General features: G+C 47.9%; 1 protein-coding gene across 3 annotated transcripts in view; it reads right to left on the bottom strand.

Annotated features, from left to right (window-relative positions):
* The window catches only part of CXXC4 (CXXC finger protein 4), a 111990-nt gene extending 101316 nt beyond the window's left edge, over window positions 1–10674 (bottom strand). For all 3 annotated transcript variants that reach the window (XR_011337342.1, XR_011337341.1, XM_069855522.1), the window contains exon 1: window positions 9575–10674. Coding sequence is in view for 1 of the 3 variants with exons in the window: in XM_069855522.1 (XP_069711623.1) it covers window positions 9575–10672 (1098 nt within the window). In the remaining 2 variants the exon portion in view is untranslated. The remainder of the gene's footprint in view (window positions 1–9574) is intronic.
* Between the last annotated feature and the right edge of the window lie 10554 nt (window positions 10675–21228).

Genomic DNA, 21228 nt, shown 5'->3' with positions numbered 1-21228 from the left:
TCCTCTGTCAGACATTATCAACTAGAAGCATGTCTGCCTTCTGCAATGGATGCACGACGTGCGTACACCTTCTCCTCTCTCACACACACACCCCACCATTCTCCTTCTCCCTAATCAAATCCCAGTGAAGACCATCCATCACTCTCTATCACTTATACTCCTTCCACACACAAGCTCACAAACCAGAATTATTCTTGTTAACATCCATTCCATTAATGAGAAATCCCTGCTGGTTCACCATCCAGTGGTACAAGCCTTTGCACTCACAGTCTGACATCTCTATCATCCTCCAAACTGCTGCTCTGGGGTACAGTAATCTCTCACGGATGGGTCTCCAAGCAGATGGGAGGCACGTTTCTCAGTACCAAACCTACATTTAAATCTCTTTCCCCTAGAGCTGCTGAGGCTTCAGCATCTTTTTCTCCTGCATGGAACCTAAAATCAGCTATGATGCCTCATTGGTTAGCTAACTGCTTCTGTCCTTTGGGATTTTTCATATGCTGTTGATAAAAGAGACAGTGAAAAATATATCCGTGAAATGCTTGGCCTCTGCTTGCTTGTTTCTTTTTCTCCAAAATTTGGGGAAAAAAAAAACAAACCAAGAAAACAAACATCCCGAATTCACTCCAATGCAGTACTCGATCAGCTACCTGGGATGAGGAGCATTTTCAGCCAATGCCCAAGACTCATTACAGGTGTCCGCTTGGTTCTCTCACAGCCAGTAAGCACCACGTATTATTGTCCCATTAGATGCATAGAGAGAAGCAGCAATGCAAACTCTTATACTGCAGGTCACCACAATTCCTGATGGAGGGGAAAACGTTGAAAGATTGCAAATGGCTCTGAACCCTATTCATTCCTGGGTAAGTCTTCTGAAATTTTCAAGGATGACAATTAAGACTCATCTCAGTGATTATTTCCGTGACACTGTCACCTCCGACGGACTTTGACCTCCAATTTATTTCACATCAGCTTCCAAGCAACCAACTGTGATTGCCGCCTCCCATAGCTCAGATGAACTGTTGATTTAGAGGGAAGAGGTTTTACATCATTTCTAAGCTTGTGTCACCCAGTTCTCTCCCACCCACTCCCCAGAGGCTCGCTATTCAAATCTGCAACCTTTCCAAATATATTTTCTCCCCTTTTGCTCACTCCAAATCCAACAGCCTTTGTTCAACTCATACCACTCACTTCAGAAATATTTAACATCATATACTCCCTGCCTCTCCTTTTCCATTTCTGACCTCTTTAACTGCACCGTGATAATCACACTCAGCCCTCCTTGTACGTTCTACACAGATGGCTAGAGCTCTTCAGCTCTCTTCCAAACCTGTAACTGTCAAGGTCACTGCACCACCTCTGCATCCGCACCCAGGAGTTAGGACACGCAGAAGGATGGATGTTACTGAACCACAGTTGTTTTGGGGTATTTCTTCTGTGACAATGGAACAAATTCTTTGTGTTAACATAGTGCAGACTTACGGGAAGTCAGCATGCTCTAGCTTCTCTAGGATATGCAGTATACACCACCGAAGAAACCCTTAAGCCCAAGCAGTCTTTGTTTAACAAATCATTATTTTCAGCCTCCCATTTGCAAGCTCCCCCCTCTTTCACATTTGTCAGCTTGTCTGTACATATGCCTTTATCATTTCCTTAGCTCTTGAACAACTTGTTCGAATCATACAACTCCTCTCATTCCACATGCTCACCCTGATACCCAGATTCTCTCCATAAATTCTATTTAATATAAAAAATTAATTAAAAAATAACTAGAATACCCTATCAACAAGGGCACTTGGAAAGCTTTGCTTACTCTCATCAAGGTCCCCCTTCTGTCCTATGAAGTTTCAGCCTTCCCTCAGAGAAGCGCTGGGAAGACAGTTACTGGTAAGCTCTTCGACTGCCTCACCTGAATTACTGATGGCAAACCTCCTGCTCATAGTACCAGATACATTATGCTTTCTACTTCATTGCCATTTTCAGCACTTGCCACTGTACCCTTGCTGTCAGCAGATCACCTCCAATGCCTGGTCAGTTTGCCTCATGGTAACTAAATCACTGCTACAGAGGGGCAGGTCCCCCCTCACCAAGGCTTGGCACGCCAGAAACAACCCTCAACCACTTCTGCATCCTTCTCTCTCCGAAACTCTGCAGCTCTTCCTTCCTCCTCTTCTGTCCTCATCTTAAGCAATATCCATCCTGAACTCCCTAGGATTTTCCACCATTTTCCAGTGTTTATAAAGTTCCTCCCTCCCTCTCAAATCTCAGTGCTGCTTCCCTGCTTCCTAAACCACTGAATAATCTTTCTTCTCTCTGGACAAATACCTCCTAGTCAAATTAAGTCTGGCACCAGCTAATGGTGATCCTATATATGAGTAGAACAGAGACCATGGCCCCAGCAGGAATAGTGTCCTGAGACAGGGGAGATGCAGTTTTAAAATGTCCAACACTTCAGAGACTGAGATATAGGAAAACACTGAGTAGAGCAAAGGAAAGACTAAAACCCTACAGTGAGTGAGGGAAAAGCGTTTGATAAGTTTGCTGCCCACCAAGAACACAGTATCCAGCATGACCAAGGCTGCTTTTATTCCTTTTACACTCTCATATCTCTCAGCTGGCATTGGAGTGTCTAGTTAAATAGGAAGGAATGGAGAAACTCTGGAAAACTGGAAGAAAAAAAAAAATTCAACAGGCTTCACACATACCTGGCTATGGATTTTTATAGTGTTAATTAAGAGGATGCCTAGGAGTTCCAGGGAGGAGAAAATATTTCCCATAGCGTCTGAGAGTAGAAGTTAACAAGCCTGCTGGGATCTTTTTAGCCCCCGCAGAGCTAAGGCTTCAACATTATTAAATGGTTGTCGCATCTAAAGTATGGTGCAACATAACTCAACGCACAACAGAAAGCACAGGATGCTGAAATGGGGGATGACTTTAGATTACACCACAGAGCAATTTCAGGACAGGTGTTTCCATGTGACTGAACAAGATACAACTGTGGAAAACAATAAAGGTACCCAAAAGGAGAGAAAAGACAGACACAGCAGGCTGGGCTCCTAAATAGCAAAAAAAATGTCAAACGGATCTGCATGCTTCAAGACATTGTGGTTCAGTACGATCCTTCAAAGCAGATGAGCTATCAAAACATACAAACAGTGCAGAAGCAAGAAATACTTTCTTCAGACGGTGGCACTCCTCAAAAGACATCGTATCTGATAGCAATCTTTAAGCACATAGCCAGCCACTCAGAAATTGTTAGCAATCCAGGCCAAGTCTCAGGGACTTTCTTATGATGACATGAGTTACGTTCTTATTGCTCCTAACTCACTTGGGTACACCAGAAAAGCTTATCTTAAAGCCTTTCCCTACATAACCAGCAGCCACCTCCCATTGCAACCAGCGATCAAAAGGATTATCCTGTATTTGATGAAACTTTAAGTTGTACTTACTAAGTATGCCTGCTTAGAAGTATTTCACCAGGCCAAACCCTTAAAACACATTCATGCTAAAAGTCAGAAGACTACTATTTCTCTTTTTACAGACACCAATTTTTAGGATATTTGGAAAGGACCTGTTCTCAGCCACTGCTATGCATCAAATGCACGACAGTGTACAGAAGCTACAATCTGCCTTATATTTAACTCTCTAGAGCGCACTTTTTAAAGCCAAAAACATAGCACCAAGATGTTGTCCCCCAAAAGGGGCCACTTTCTGAAATCCTAGTTCATTCTTCATGCGAGCAAGGTCTTCCCTGACTTCAATAAAGGTGTTAGCTTCCCACCTAGCAAGCAGAATTGCATGGAAAGTCGCCAACCCCCACCAATAATATGAATATACATCTACAGGCAGACAAAAATTGAGCCTGTTACTTCCTGTTACCCAACCCAAATGAGAGGTATATAACATGATACTCACATATCTACCAGCTTAAATGTGTCTCCCTATGTGGATAAGGCATGATGTGTATAGCCCACAACATTTTGTACTTTCCAAACGTGCTGTAGCTGGCATAGCAGTTGAAGTCATAATGGTTCTATGCGCCTCTAACAAACACATAGTTCAAATGACGTAGATAATTTGGAAAAAAAAAGAAAAAAAGAAAAAAGAAGTAAAAAAAAAAAAAAGTAAGTACTTACTATGCTAATTACCGCTCTAGGAAAAAAAATTGGCTTCATTCATCATCTTTCTCATGACATATACAACTTGTCCAGCCTAACCAATACACAGACTTTTCATTATGTCAGCTTAAAAAAAACAGACTAACCAATCAGCCACAACACCAAAGTCTGGCGCAGAATCCCGATGCCCCAATTGTATAGCAAATATCACTACTTTAAAAAATGTGCAAAGAACTATTCAGTGCAATCAAAATGCGGAACCGCCACAACCAGTTAACCTCTCTTACCACACGGACAATTTCACTGGCAAACAATCATAGTTCAATGATTTAAAGCAAGCAATTTCCAATGCAAGCAGAAAGCAGTGTTTGTCTGAAAGAGGCTGTTAAGCCCTTGACTGGCCTACAATTTTGCTGAATTCCTTGAAATTCTGTTCAGTTCAGTACCAAATCCAACCACTAAGAGAGTTCTTAGGCAGGAGAAGCTTAGTTTTTGCCCCTCTTTAACTAACTACGCTATATCAAACAGCAGCTTATATAATGTATATTCTAAATCGAACACTAACGTCATGGGGTTTGAGCACTTACTTTGCATTATAAGTATTGAACAAGGAACGGGAAACAACAACTCATGAAACAGTAAAACAAACGGTGTCCAACTCTGTTCCAGAGGCTAACCCTTGTGCTTAGTAATTTGCCAGAACTGTAAGGAGACCTGCTTGGCTTTCAACGTCTTCCTCAACCCCAAGTCTCCCACCAATCACATTTCATTCCCACTCTGCAAGACGTGACCCTAGTGCAGAAGGTGAAAGATCTCCAATGAGATTTCCAAGCGGCAGAGATCAGGCGTCAGCAAGCAGAGATGCCTGCAGCTGCTCTGGTTGGAGGTGGTAGTAGGAGCCCTTGTGTTATCCCCGAGAACCTCAAGACGTCAAAAGGAAAACTCATCCAGGAAAGCGTGTTTTTTCCCAGACATGTAAAAACTGGATGAAAGTGACAAAAGCCATTGCAAAATGCTCAACAAAGGTAAAATCTCACCCTGCCTCTTGCTTCCTCTGCTCACTGCCAACACCATCCCTAGAGGATCACGCGCCGTGTTGGAAGCCCTGAGGCAGGAGTGCCGCAGTCATCCAGTGAGGGCTCTTGCACAGTGCCAGCAGCCAGTTCCCGTGCCAGGCACCCTCCCTGCAGCTCTGTCCTGAGAACACAAAACCAGGAGCAGGCTGGCAGAATGCAATGGGCATGCACGAGGACGAGAGAGTTAAAAAATAGCTTTCAGGGTTGATCAGGGCTTTACAGCCAAGAGCCAACTTGAACTGCCCTCGGGACAGACTGCAGTTCTTGCCCTAGCTATATATGAATGCCCGGGGACAGGAACTGTTTCTTTGCCCACTTGCACAGTGTTTCACCCATGGAGAGCCTCAGTCAGACGGAGAGCTGCGAGGAAGTGGCAGGGAAAAGATAAATACTGCCATATAGCAACATTTTAGTGAAGAACGGCAATGCAGGCTATGAGGTGGTCTTCCTTTCCACCTTCCAGTTAGCTACTCGGATCGTGTTAGCTGACTGCTCCTTGTCAAGCTTTTCAATTCCCCCTCACGCTACCGCAATCGTGCCATCGCTTAAGTTATGCATGTAATTTAGAGCTAGAGAGACAGCAGAAAAATCGCTTCCTCTGAGGCCCCTACTAATTGACCCCTATCCACAGAGCTCAGCAGCCTGCCCTGAACAGCACTCACATGCGCAACCACAACACAAAGTGCAAGTTCGGAGTTTGCCAGCGCAGCCTCTCTCCCCTGTGGCAACGCCATATGGTGTTAAGACTCTCAGGATCAGACACCGTGCCTGTTAAAATCAATCATCACAACGCTATCCCTGGTGAAGGCCATCTCAGACTCCTGATGGCTTGAAATGCGACTCAGCTGGGTGCCACGGATTTGGATGCTGATGCTTACTACTTCAGATCGGTATGCAAATGTTTCCTTTAATAGTGTGCGTATCAATTAGTGCGGCTGTTACGTAGAAAGCAAGTGGCACCAGCTATGATGACAGCATGCCCAAAGAGCAGGTATTTCACATTTGGGCTGAATCCTTCAGACCCAGTCAGTCCCTCTGCCCGACTTTGCTGCCACGCTAATGAAAACGAGGAGCAGGGCAAGTGAGATTGATACGCTGCATTGGGATGGTTAACTTCAAAGACAGGGCGATGCAAAGTAACGTCAGGCTCCTAATCTTCATTACTTGCAGCAGAAGTTACAGACGCTTATACCAATCAGAGGAAAAGAAGTAGTCTCCATGGGTAAATAAAGATTATGTCTCTTTAAACCAACTGTAAATCTGCATGAACACAGAATATACATACACGAGTAGGCAGCGTGCAACGTGACGTCAATCTTATTTTTATAGATTTATTATTACCATACATAAAATTTCCTAGTAATAATAACATTCTATGAAAAATACTAGAGCATTGGGACACTTTTAAAGTGAAAATAGTACAAGGAAAAATAGGAAGAAAATAATTCAAGTGTTTTAAAAAAATGCTGAGAGGGAATCATTCCATTAAAAATGCAAGGGTCAGGGACTGGAAAGCATTCATGTGTATCTGTCTTCAACTCTGTGTCCTAGCCTTGAGAGTTAAATCCTATGCTTTCACTGCACCAGCAGAAGAAGAGGAGACTTAAAGGAAAAAGAGAGAAATGGTTTCTGTGGGAATCAAGACAGTTTACTATTTATTGTTATTATTCTCATTTTTCATTTATTTCTTTTTTTCAACACAGTTCCACCCCCTGCCTTGAATCATCTCCGCAACTTGCAGCCACTGACAAGGGCAATTCACGGATCTTACAAGCACGTGGTGGGCCCCGAGCCCCTCAGTCCTTGTTGCATTTCCTTGAGATCGTGCCTACCGAGGTAATGGGGGGTCACCTACGCAGAGCTGTGGCTTCCCCAAGGGTGCAGCTGGGCCAGATGAGCCCCCGCAGCTCGCTCTGCAGGGAGGCTGCCCCTTACCCACCCGCTGCTCAGCCCTCACACAGGTCCTGTCGCTCTCTGACACCCTCCCAAGTTGGTGGTCTTACAGCCGGAGCACTTCTGCTACACCGGTGCTTTAGGCAGCCCTGCTGTCACTCTTTAGGAGTTAATTTAAAAAAAAAAAAAAAAAAAAAAGAAGAAGAAAGAAGACATAAGACAAAGAACCATATAAGAAAGCTACTCAGTTTTGGATACTCTTCCTTTCCTACTGAAAAGAACCACATTTCCATAAAGAAATCAGCCACATCCCATGACAAACTTTGCGACGGGCCATAACCTCCAGAGAAGCGACACCTTACTGACATCTCCACAGCTGGAGAGAGAAACCTGTTTCCTTCAAGTCACAGTATAGCACCAGAGGAGCTTTTTGTTTACGTATCTGAGGGAGCACCAACAGGAGAGGGATGAGGGGGGAGAGAGAGAATGAAGAGAAGAAATGAAGGCAGGTGGTTATGAGAGTACACAAGTGGCTAATAAAACCTTGGTTTTTACTAGTCACAGTGGTTAAACAATTTTAACGGGTGGCATTCTCATAACACGCCTGAGCAGCTTTTAAGGTTGTTGAACATCTCAGGAGCGAGGAAGTTCTGGAAATGTGCTCAGAGACGCACACAAACCAATAGGAAGATCTGATAACATACAAATTTGTTTCTTCCACAGATAGCTCACTTTCTGCACAAATCGATAAGCCATCAGAACCTATCATTTATCACAAACATTAAATCCCACCGGCACCCTGGTTTGCAAGCCTAATGAGGGAACCTGGCACACAAAGGCACCCCTGGAGCTAGGTGGTGGCGGTGGGGATTCTCCATGTCCCTGGGACAAGGAAGTCTCTTTTAGGCTGCATTCAACATTATAATTCATCATTAACAGACCAGAGCATTAAATATCTTCTTTGCAAACTTGCTGCGAAACCAACAACAGGCATATTATTGAGAAAAGCAAGAGCTGAAAACTCAGTCCAGTTTCTAGCACCTGGGAAGTCCATCCTGGTTTTTGCATTAGTGATGCTGGGTCACCGTACGTTCAAGAGAAAGAGCTAAGAGGATGCAGAGCTACAAATCAAACTTTCAGCAAGGACATTTCACTCTCTCAAGGAAGAATTAATTAGTTGGTTTGATGAGGCTGGTTGGAAAAGAGTTAATGGTATCAACCAAATGCCAATTAAATCCCCAAATGTTGCTTTTGTCCCATGACAGTGTCAATACCAATGCCATTATCTCTATTTCTTTAACGCAGAACAAATTAATGGGCTCTTGGTGTTTCTTTTTCCCTGTAATCCCTCATCCCGCCTCTTCTTGGAGAGAACTCCCGCAAGCAATGAATTAGAGTACACTGCTCTGCACACAAGCGCGGGCGCACACGCAGAAGGGAGTTACAATTTCTCACTTAGTTGCTAATTTCTGTGACTACAAATCTCGATGTCACCCAGCATACACTACTACTCCCCTGTACTAAATCCATCACCCTCGGCACCTTCAGAAACATCCGATAGGCACGTCTAACCACCAACACTATAATTTTAATAATAACAAGGGATTAAGTATGATTACTAGTCTTTCCTCTCACTTGGTTCCTTCACCTAACGATATCGACCAATTGCCATTTTTTCCTCGCAGTGGTGTGTCTGGGTTCCCACCGTCTGTCGTCCGTGTGCCTCCCCCCTCCCGATACACCAACCGAAACACCTCCGACACGGGATCTGCCCTCCTACATCTGGCGACCTGAAAACCTGTTGCTACAGCTTTGGGAAACGAGATACATCGTCAGCTCCGAGGACACGTCACGAAAAATAACCGTACACACAGTTTGGTCAGAAATCGGTGATATCTCTGCTATTTTTTTTTCCTCTCCTGGGTTTTATACACCGTGAGCGCGTTATTTTGCAAAAGATATTGGGGAAGAGGTTACCCGAGCACGTTTCAGCACCTGCAGGGCTCTGTGCTCCGGTTTGCCATGGACACAAGGCTTCCAGCCAACCTGGAGGTGACCTCGCCGGGACTTTCTCCCGAACTTCTGACGGCTAAAACTTTCCCACCTCCCCGTCCCTAACAAACCACCCCGAATCGTCATGATTTAAAAGAGAAAAAAAAAGAAAAAAAAAGAAAAATGAAGAAGAAGAGAGAGAAGAAAAAGAAAGGAGAGGCAGGCAGCAGTCTGATGGAAGCGGCACGGCAGGTGAACCGGGCGAGGGGGCGGCTCCCGGTCCCTCCCGGCTCCGGGGGGGGGGGGGGGGCGGCGTTTTCTCTTCCCTGCGGGGCGGAGATGGACGGGGCGGGGGGAGCATCCTCAGAGCCTGAAGGAGGCTTCGGAAAAGGGATGCTGCATCTTGAAGCTAGACAAGAAGCACTGGAGGGGAGGGGGCAGGGGGTTGAGGAGGGACGGCGGGAGGCTGGGGAAAAAGAAATCATCTCCTCTGACCTCTAGCGAAGTGCCCGGTTTTTTCTTAAGCTCTTCACATTTCCTAAATTTGCAGATCTGGTGTCCCGTTTTGCGGTTCCTGCAACTGCTGCAGACTCCACAGTTGATGAGCCGCTTGCAGGGCACGCACACCCCGCACCTTTTCCGCTTCTTCTTGGCGGGGTTGCCCGCCCCGGCCCCGCCGCCGCCGCCGCCCCCCCCGCCGCCTCCTCCGCCTCCTCCTCCTCCTCCTGCTCCTGCTCCGCCGCCCCCGCCGCCCCCCGCCCCGGCGGCGCCCAGGGCGGAGGCGGGGGCTGCCGAGGCGTGGCTCTGCGGGCAGTCCGCCAGGTTGGCGATCTGGAAGGCGCTGTCCGTGACGGCGGCCGAGGCCGCGGCCGGAGAGTGCAGGGCGGTCATGACGATGACCCCGGGGGGAAGGGAGAGCCCGCCCAGCGCCGGGATGGCCGAGAAGGTGCCGACCCGCGGCTCGGGGAGGTTCATGATGTCGGCTTCGGCGGCGCCGCACTTGAGCTTGTTCATGCACTCGCCGGCCAGCGGCCGGCAGTGCTCGGGGGCGAGGGTGGGGAGGAAGTTGCCGTTCGCCATGGGCAGCGAGGGCTGCTCGGCCGGGGGGCAGCCGGGCTTGCCGAGCCGCGGCGCGTCGCTCCGGTGCTGCATCCCGCCCCTGCCGGCGTGCAGCGAGGCGGCGGCGGCGGCGGCGGCGGCAGCGGCGGCGGCGGAGGACGGAGACGACGAGGAGGAGGACGACGACGAGGCCGGGGGCTTCCTCGCCCCCCCCGCCGCGCCGCCGCTGCCCCAGAGCATGGCGGTGGCGGCGGCGGCCGTGGCGGTGTCGCAGTTCCAGGGGGACATCCCGATGCGGGCGGCGGCGGCGGCGGCGGCGCTGGGGAAGATGGGGGTGGTGATGCGGGCGATCTTGGCCGCCTGCGGGAAGGCGCCGCCGTTGGTCTTGTAGAAGGTGGCGAAGGAGCGGTACCTCTCCATCTCCGAGTTGTAATCCACAAGGCTGTTGAGGGCGCCCTCGGGCAGGTGGCTGTCCTTGGGCAGCCCCGGCGCCTCGGGGTTGGGGCCGCTCTCCACGCACACGTTGGTGTTCATGGTGGCCGGGGTGGGGGGGAAAGGGACGGGGCGGGGAGGGGGGGGACGAGGTCGGGGAGAGGGGGGAGGGGGGGGGGTCGTCGCTTAATCCTCCTCCTTCTCCTCGGGGCGCATCCCCGCGGCGGGTGCGTGGCCGGGCAGCCGCTCCTCCTGCATCCTCACGGGAGCTGAAACACACAAAGTCGGTTTTTCCCAGGGCGGAGAGAAAAGGTGGAGATTGGGGGGGGACACACACACACAGGACGAGGGAGGGGGTGGCCCAGGAGGAGCAAAACCCCGTCCCGGGACGAGCTGGGAGCACCGCGGTTTGGGGACGAGGGGAGCTGAGCTGCCCACCTACCATCTCCGCCGGGGAAAGGAAAAGACGCGGCGGGGTGGGAAGGGGGGGGGCGGTGAAGAAAAGAATAAATAAAAGGAATAAAAAGAGAGAAAGAGGGAGGCGGGGTGAGGGAGCCGCCAGCTGCCACGGTGTCCTCTGCGCCCGGCGGTCATTAGCCGGCACAGCTGGCTCCGCGGCGCGGGTGGCACCGTGTGTGTGTGTCCCCCCCCTCCCCGCCGCCGCCGCAGGGGGGGAGCGGGGCCAGGCTAAAAATCATCAAATAATGAAATAAAATACTTAAGGCAGGCAATTTCACAGCTTGTGATCCCGGCGCCTGCAGACGGGAGCGTTTATCCCAGCCTCCCGGGAGGAGGATTCCCCGCCGCCGCCGGGGGCTGCGCCGGGGTGGGGGGTGGGGGGGGAGACGGACAGACACACGGACAGCCCTGCGGAGAGACCACCCGGGAACACGCTGCAAGGGATGCCGCTGGACCTGCTCCCTCGGCGGGGGAAGGCGGCTTTCTGCTTTGGGGTCATCGAAGTTGGGGGGGTCGGGGGGGTGGTCTGGATGTTGGTGCTCGTTTCATTTCCCACCGCCCCCCCCCCCTTCCCCGGGGTAATTTAGTTTATGGCAGTGAGAAAGGTGCATTATTGGCAGGCTGCGCGAACTAAAGCGAAACAGAAGCGTAACTTAAAAAGCCCTCAGTTTATGAACACTGCTTCTTTGTTTTCCAGATGCGGTACCTGAATAGTTTAGCTATTTCCAGCATCTTTTCTGATGTAGGGCTAGGGATCAGAAACGTTCGCTTCGGGAAGCACTCGTGGGGCCACGTCTAGTTTCCAGACTCCGGTATGTTTAGTTCAAAATGGTTATCAATTACGGTAATTACGGATCGTAATTAGATTAATGAACCGTTTGCAGCCCAGCCTACCGAGCGCAAAAACTTCGTCTTTCTCCCGGCGTCGTGCGCTAATAAAGCGGGCTTTATGTAAACAAATCCAGATGAAGGGAGCGTAAATCTACAGATGAAACCTCACCCTCGGCTGCATTAGGGACTGGCGGGCTTTTTTCCATCGGAAAAAAAGACCCCGAGCCCGCAGGAGCCACCTCTGTGTTTCCACGTCAGGGAAAAACCCAGGCTCTCGCTGCCTTCAGAGGTCTAGTGGCAATACAAAGGCTGCCCCGGAGAGCTCTAGGCTAAGCGTCGTCTTGTGGAGGGATGCGAAGGATTTGCATATAGGGGAAAAAAAAAAAAAAGCCACAAACCCTCTCTCCAGTTTCCAGAAGGGAAAACCTAGCCGCACGTCCTTGGTAACAACTGCTCAATAAAACTAGTTTTGCCAGCCATGTGTGGGAAAGCCACGCAGCTGGTGGTAAGGAATAAAACGTTAGCGTTCAGCCGTTTATGCCAGAAGTCAAGGGACATACGCATTTTCTTGCCCTATTCCTCGCAGCATTAAAGTGGCTGCCTTCCACAAAAGCTTCTCTCGCTGGCTACCTTTTCTCTCCCCGCAGCCCCCCTCTCGGGGTTTATTGCCACCAGGAGCGAGAAAATGATGGTGCCCACCAACCGGGTCATTACTGTTTAATCGATGCATCTCCGGAGCATGAAAAGGGTACCCGAGACGCAGTTATTGATTTCTCGCCTCCCCCCACCCCGCAACTATCGCCCTCATTTCTACGAATGAAATAAATAGAAATTACTAGCCAGGCTTTGCGATTCTGTCCCTGCTTAAGCTAAATGTGGCCGTACATATTCAATATTGCATGTCTGCTCTGCCAAAGACAGAGATCAAAGGTCATATTTAACATTCAGGAGGAGGGGCGGGCGCAGATTAATTAATAAATTAATATAGCGGCGCCTTTTATTGCCCAAGTCTAGCATTAATCTACTTTTACGATCCCAGAGGACAAGAGGAAAAAAAAAAAAACCTCCGACAAACCCACAAAATTAAAAAAAAAAAAAAAAAGAGAGAATCCGCTCCCATAAGAAACAAACAAACAAACAAACAAACCACTAAACAACCCACGACGGAGAAAGGGAGAAAGGAGAGGAGGGGAGGAAAACAAACCAGTCACTTACCAGGCTCTTTATTTGGGGGGGCTTGAGTGTGCAGACGCTACCAGCCTGTCTGCCTTTAATTAGTTGCACATCAGTCCCTAACACAAAGAAGAAGAAGAAGAAGAAGGAAAATATCCAGATGTGCCGTGGCAGCTCCTCAATTACAACTTTGATACTTGTAAACAAACTGCGAGGGGCGGTGGGGAGGGTTTGGGGGGGGGGGGGCGTTGGGGATAAACGAAGCCGCCGATCCACTAAACAAATACCTGTAAGTGGCTTTTTTTTTCCCCCTTCTCCCTCTCTCTCTCTCTCTCTCTCTCTCTCTCGTTGCAGAGAAAGGAGGAGGAGGAGGAGGGGGGGAAGCAGGGGAGGCGGCGGGGGGCGAGGAAAGAGCAGGCACAGAGGGAGAGAGAGAGTGTGTGTGTGTGAGCGCTGCTCGCCGCCCGCCCTCGCACACAGCGCCGGGAATGCGTGTGTGTGTGTGTGTGTGTGTGTCGGTGCGGGGGAGGGGAGGGAAGGGCGGCAGGCGATCGCCGCCGAGGTGAGGGAGCGAAGGATGCGAAGGATGCGAGGGATGCGGGAGCCCCGGCTCCGCCCCCGGCCCCGCGCCGCAGAGGGGAGGGCAGGGCAGGGCAGGGCAGGGCTCCCTCCCTACCTTCCTCCCTCCACAGCCCGGAAAGTTTGTGCCCTGGGGAAGTTTGAGGTGGAGATCAACCCTGAGAGACAATCCACCACCACACCCCCACACCCCCCCACCTGGAGCACCGTGTCCAGTTATGGGATGCTCAGCGTGAGGAGGGTGTGGAGCTGCTGTGGTCCAGAGCTGGGCTACAGGGAGGACCAGAGGGCTGGAGTGTCTCTGTTTATGAGGACAGGCTGAGGGAGCTGGGGTTGTTCAGCTCTTCAGAGACCTCATAGCAGCCTTCCAGTACCTGAAGGGGCTACAGGAAAGCTGGGGAGGGACTTTTTACAGGGCACAGAGTGATAGGACAAGGTGGGGTGGCTTTAAATCAGAAAAGGGAAGATTTAGACTGGACATTAGGAAGAAATTCTTCACGATGAGGGTGGTGAGGCACTGGCACAAGTTGCCCAGGAAAGTTGTGGCTGCCCCATCCCTGGAAGTGTCCAAGGCCAGGTTGGATGGGGCCTTGGGCAACTTTTCTAGTGGGATGTCCCTGCCCATGGCAGGGCGGCTGGAGCACCTCCCATACAGGACAGGCTGAGAGACTTGGGCTTTTTCAGCCTGAAGAAGACAAGGCTCCGAGGAGACCTTATTGTGACCTTCCAATACCTGAAGGCATCCTACAAGAAAGCTGGGGTGGGACTGATTACAAAGGCTTGTAGTGATAGGACGAGGGGCAATGGGTATAAACTGGAGAGGGGCAGATTTAGACTAGACATAAGGAAGAATTTCTTCCACTATGAGAGTGGTGAGGCACTGGCACAGGTTGCCCAGGGAAGCTGTGGCTGCCCCATCCCTGGAGGTGTTCAAGGCCAGGTTGGATGGGGCCTTGGGCAGCCTGGTCTGGTGCAAGGTGTCCCTTCCCAGGGCTGTGGGGTTGGAACTAGATGGATGATCTTTAAAGCCCTTTCCAACCCAAACCATTTTATGATTCTATGATCACCCCCACCTCACCCAGCCTAGCAGCAGTGTTTCCTGCCAGCAGGCTGGCGTTGGAGGTCGGCGTGCAGGTTAGTCCATGGCCACGCAGCATTTGATTTTTTCCAGCATGTTTGTGTATCCCTAATGACTGCCACCCTCCCACCTTCCCCTGTTATTATGTTTGCAGGCGTGTGAGGTGCTGCAGATTCCAGGCATATTTAGGTGAAATGGAGCCATCTGAATCATGGATACTAGGGAAGTGTTTCATCAGTCACTGGAAACGCAAGGGCATTTGTGCTTGAGACCAGGAGAAGTGGGCACCTGTCCATGCAGGCCACACATACGCTGCTCCTGACCTAACAACATTCAAACCGCTTCTCTCAACAAGCCACTGACATGTGGATATTGCCGGCAAACACACAGCAATTCCTTAAAGAATTTCCACAACTGAGTGTAAAAAAACCCCAGCCAAACCCACCTGCCCTCCCCGGAGTTCCTACAAGCACAAAACAGGGCCTGTGTTCGCTGAATAAGTTATGAATCTCAAGTTCTTCATCCAGCTCCTGTTGGTACATCTGGAGTGAGCGCTGGCAATGACAGAGATGCTGCTGCAGCTTGGTGCTGCCAGCATGGGCACTACGCAGTTAGAAATGGATGTTTCTGCCAGAGAAATCATTTTAGCCATTTCTAAATGACAGAAAAGGAAGGCAAAGTTGCACCATTTCATTGGCTTTGTATGTAAGTAAATGAAGGCTTTATTTGCACACCGAAGTTTTATTTCCTTTCACTCTGATCTGAATTCAACCTTGGGATGCTTAGCGCAAGGGAATTACCTGCAGGAACTGGCACAGCAACTTTTCCCCTGGAGCAGTAAAAAGAGGTAGATTTTGGCACTGGGATTTGGCAAAGACAAGCAGCCTCGTGGTTAATACTCTGAAGGGACAGCTACGGTCCATCAGGTGCTCGCAGATCTCCAAGAAATCACACCACTGGCATTTACTTTATGGATTGATACACTCTATTTGGAACCATTTTAGTTTATCAGACTAATAACCTAACTCTAAATATACGATATGCATTTTAAAATATCCCCAAACATGTATTTACATAATAAAGCATAACTTCCCGACTAGCTAGCGTCATCCCTTATGACAGTTCCACTTCTTCTTTGAAAGTCTTCTCTGTTTCGCTTTATTCTAATACGAACTTAAGGGGAAAAACACAAATGAGAGGAAACTATGTTTCGTTAATGTCACAAAGTGACAAAAAACAAGGGCTTTTCCTGTTGAGGTTCATTCCCTACCACTTTCCTCCCAAATTAGTTGTCAAAAGCCGTATGCAATACTCTAAACACTAAGGATGTTTTTCAAACACAGATTCTTCCTGAACTCCAAACTTCCTTTAATCACAATCCGGGTCTCACTTAAGCAATCCTTTCTGAGTTAATTTATTACTCTTGAAGGAGTTACATTTTTAATAACCTAAAAGAAGAAAAGGGGAAAACTCTGATAATCTTTTCTCATGCATAAAGAAGACCATTTCATGTATTTTTTAATTGTCTTGTGAATTAAATTGCAGTGCTATATATAACCTTTCTGCTCCAGCCTGGAAAACTCGCACGCTTTTCTGGGGAAGAAGTGTGGAATCCAGTTCAGATGGATTTTCTCTGTGACCTTTTGTTCAGTAGAGGGTTGGGGGTTCTGTTTTGTTTTGTTTTCAGATACGAATCTGGTTTATCCTGCAGTCTGCCCTGAGTCTGGACGCCAAGGAGGCTTGGAAGACTGGAAAATGTACAGGTGTTTATCGGTGAGATAGCCAACCTCCCAGCTACAACTTTCTCATGATGAGTCTTAAGAAAGCAATTCCAGATTGTCCTTTTCACCCTAATCCATGTTTTGGTGGGAGGGACGGAAAGTTAAAAATTACAGGCTCTGTTTTTTGTCCGGAAACCATTCCTATTTCAATTTTAGCAGGAACGCAGCAGAGAGCAGTATGTTGCAACATTGTGAACATGGGAGCTGCCCTGCCTTTGTAAATATTAAGGTGTTCTGAAAGAAAGTTGCAAAAAAAAAAGAAACAAACTGAAATTCACCTTCCCTTCTTGTTCACTCTGTGACTGGCTCTAGTGGGTTTCTGCGAATGGGCTGCCATAACCCTAGCCTGATCCATCAGTGTTATAACCATTGCACCAGAACTAGAAAAAGGAGGTGAAGCAAGCCCTTGGGGAATACAGCAGTTCATTACAGACTGCTAGTTGGGTCTTTTTTTCTAATATTATCACTCTTTCCCTTTGTGCGCTGGTTTCCCAGGGCTCCTAGAGCCCACAGATCTCACCCAGGTGCTGCGTTTGGGTTCCCTTCTGCTCTAAAGTGTCCCTGACCACACATGCTGAGATGCTGGCTCTCCCCTGGGTGCTCCCAGCATGTGTCCTGTGCAGGCTGCCCCTGGGGTCCAGGCCTCTGCATCAGAAGAACTGTAGAAGGGGACTGAAAAAGCAGTGGCCTCTGCTCCCCTTGCTTTTTTTCCTTGGGAAGTCTCCCACCTTGCACTGGAAGTGGTAGGTTTTCATTCAGGATTGTGTTCCTTCACCTGCTCTCAGCTCTATACCTCATCCCTTGACAAAAATGGAAGTGGCTCAGCCATTTTCCATCCTCAAGAAGAGGCACATTTCTGGCACAGCCTTTCTTCTAGCACCAGTCTCGTGGGCACTCCGAATGTACAGTCCTCCCCTTCTGCGACAGGGCATAAATTGAAGAAGAGATGCATAAGATTTCTTGAAGTTCCCAAACCAATTTCTTTTTTATTTCATCATTGCAAGAAACATGTGGAAATGTATGGAAATGCCTTGTACATCATCCACAATGATAACAGCACACTGGCACCCTGTTGCCTGGAATCCCTCATAACATTTTAACATCCCTTGAGATACAAATAATCCATGGAGTCTCTAGGACCTGAGCTCCAATCTAATTTGAAAGCTGTCTAATTGCACTGCTACAATACTGAACCCAGCCACCTTGAAATGCCGCTCATCTCTGTTCACTTCCAACAGTGCTAGGCACCCTCTTTCCTTCCTCTGCAGATGCCCACCTCTCTACTGGCACACATGTACCATTCCTTCTTCTCATGGCTGTGGCCACCCAGCTCCTGAACACCTCCTTCACACCTCTGTCCACACCTCTGTCCACTCTGCTTTCCACACACGTGGCCCGTCCCAGCTCCCTGCTGAATAGGGACACCTCACCTGCTTGCCAGCAACCACAGGGTTCTTGCATTATTGGAGGAAAAGACAAGGCACAAACTAGTTTTAGTGTGCTGCAAGGAAAGACACCTGAGAACTACTGTAATGTATAATCTGCCAGCAAAAAGAAGGTTAAAACCACCCATTAGAGTGCCTTGCTTATCATCCAGTATTAGTGAAAACCGCTCTCCTTGCTTTTGTTTGAAAGCAAATGCTGAGATTACCCCCCTATTACAGACACCTACAAATATTTACTGAAATAATGTGTTTTCTTAAAAGTTGTCACAGCTTAAATATTCCCATTACTTTGAATCTGGTTTGATTCTGCTTCAAGTACAGCCACTTCCTGCTGCTTCCTAGGCAGGAGTCCAGGTTGCTGATCTCCAATTATGCCGACTCCCAGAGGGCTCAATCCATCGCTGATGCCAGTCAACGCCGCAGCACTGCATTTGATGGGATGCTGCCAGCTGAGAAAGAGCAGTGCCCAGGAAAAAGAAAACCCACAGCGATCCTCATAACCTCGATGCTGGGATCCTCATGGGATGCAGACCAAGAGCTCTGAAACCCTAGTCCAAAGAAGCTGGCAACAAAAAACACCTGGATTTGTTTAGACTGCCTCAGTATCTCTAGATGTCTCTCCTCCATGGTGGCCCACGCGTAAGTGCCACAGTTTCCTTTCTTTCTGGTTCTTTAAAAACTGCTCTTCATTAGAGGGGCTTGGAGTGGCTTTTGCCCTGCAAACGCTGTATGAATCTAAATGACATGCCAGAAATGTCATGCCAGCAGCTAGCAAGGGGTTTCAGAATAAGCACTCTCTGGCCAGTAGGCAGCAAGTGTGGGCTTGTTCACCTAATCAGCTTTAGGGCTCCTCAGTGCTAAGGGGGTTGTATTGTCTTTTTGTCAAGCAGCATCACACAAACCCTCTTCTGGGGCAGCTACTCAGAAACTTCATTTGTTCTCTCAGGGTGTATCCCCCCAAAAAAGTAAGAAAGGCTTGTATAACTGCTGCTAGTTCAGGATGCCTGACAGGTTGTTTTTTTCTTTCAGGCTCCATTTTCAGGTATTTCTTGATTTGCCAAGTTTCACCTCCCTGGACTAAAAGTTCCCTGTTTGAGAAGTATGCATTCTAAAACTGTTCAGCTGGTTTCCAGACTTTGTTCTTAGCAAACACATTTTTGGTCCTAAAATAATAACTATTTAAGAACTACTTTTCTAAGGAGCTCTAATGTCTTTGCACTTAGAAGCAAAACTTGAAATCTGATCATAATTAACATACCTCATTCGCCAAACTGGACAAATTTCTGAGCTGTAAGAGAAAAAGAAAAAAAAACCACTTAGCTCACACATAAGAGAATTGTTAGAAGTACAGCAGGGAAAATTCTCAAAAGTGCCTCTCTTTTGGCTGATCTTTGAAAAAGTTTCCCTCTGTAAATGCATTCCCTGTATTGCAAGTGCGAAGTGATCTGACAAGAGCGAAAGGTAAGCATCTGCCACAGCGCATTCAAATTTTGTGACCTGTTTTGTCAAGTTACCAAAATAAGGATGATCCCACTTCCAAAGTGTGGAGACAGACTCACTGATATTTGAAAAGTACACAGGTACCACAGAAACAACCTGTACAAGTTTTGGACTATGGATGCGTGGAGTTGAGGCAACTTTGTGAAGGAGGAAAAGACAGATACTGAAAAGGGACTGTGAATAAATTAGGAAACAATCCTACAGGAAGACTAACATGTGATCGGGCAATTAAGAGCCTGATCAGACCTATAGATCAAGCTGGTAAAGTAAGGTTTGTATGGATAAGCTCAGCTCATGCATCTCCTAGCTTTTGAGCACTTCAGTTTGTGACCTTTGCAAAGATTCTGGAGGTTTCTACCCCCTTGGCTTGGCTGTTTTCTGAGTTTTGGTACTCATCTTGTCAGTGACAGATTTTGCGCTACCTCCGTTCTTAAGTTTTTGATGAGGGAATTCCATTTTCAGATTTAATGAATCAGGGAGAGCAAGGAAATTAGAAAGCAGAGCTTTGTCAATTTAACATCAGCTTCAGATGAACGGCAGTCATCTTAAGCCAGATTTTCATTTCACACCGTGTGCATATCACTTTGATCAAGCTCCCTGGTGGCTTATGCCAGTGAAAAAACAAGCTCGTACCACCATTGACTTTGGCCCTGGGATACCCAGGATAGCTACATCAAGCTATTCCAGACTCTGTTGGACTGGAAGAGAGTGTGAAACCAAAACAGTAAGTAAACACAACTTCTTTTATTACCTCATCAAATAACAAAAGAAAAAAATAGTATATTCTTCAGGAGAATTCTACAGGAAGAGAAATTGAGTGAGATTTTTCTCTAGAGAAAAGTCTTTTCTCTGTAGTCGTGATGTTGCATAGCTTTGGTTGCATTCTCATTGAAATAACCAGAGATTCTGTTATCATCTCAGTTCTCACACTCTTACAAAAGGCACCTGTATATATTACTACGCAGTTTTGTAAATGCTTTGCTCCCCTCATCTGTTGTCACATTTTCACTGTTAAAGACTCAGGGTCACCTGGAACAAACTTATGGGTTTTTTAAATACTTGATTATGCAAAATACTGTTATTTATGGTTAAGGCTTCACTGGGAAGAATGACAGTTTCGGTGCCAGAAGCACTCCTATGTCATACTGACTTGTAATAAGCATCAGCAGGCAGTGGATGGTCATTTCTCTCACTGTCCCCTGAGGCCGTGTTAATCAGCCCTTTACCTTCAGAAGGCGTAACAATGGGACTCCCATGCTGCATAGTGTAGGACTGACAGATGATCCCAGAGAAGTACTATTGATCTTCTATATATGTCCCCAAAAGTTATCTCTTTCTCTGATTTCAGAGGTGTCCCTAGAATAGGGGTGCGTAGGCCAGATGGCTGCCACGCACATCAGGTGGTTTAAAAGTTGCTGCAAGCAACTGGGTGCTGAGAGCACAGTTAGATGACCACAAGTCGGTACCTCCTTTGTAAGGTGGAACATCCTGCAGCATGTATGGTCTCGCAGAAAAGGTAACGGCTGAGGTTTAGATAATACCAGTTTCTATCAGCTTATTACTGTCACCCCAATTCCCTGAGTGCTTTTCATTATTCACCTACTTAAGGCTGTGGTCCCAGACACTAAAGAAAGAGGATGCTGGGAAAGGGAAATTATAGCCAGATGCCAATGGGTGGTCAGAAGACTACACCACATCCCGAGAACAATGACAAAAAGCAAACAGAAAAAAAAGAAGCTTATAAGAGCAGCAGAAAAAATATTCATAAACTGAATTGTGAGGATTTAATAGGAAAATCAGGGCAGAACAGAA

This window comes from Phaenicophaeus curvirostris, chromosome 4, assembly GCF_032191515.1.
Source record: "Phaenicophaeus curvirostris isolate KB17595 chromosome 4, BPBGC_Pcur_1.0, whole genome shotgun sequence".
NCBI classification, from domain to species: domain Eukaryota; kingdom Metazoa; phylum Chordata; class Aves; order Cuculiformes; family Cuculidae; genus Phaenicophaeus; species Phaenicophaeus curvirostris.
Note: the sequence above shows the minus strand (reverse complement) of the source record. Positions and strands in the feature narration are given on the sequence as shown.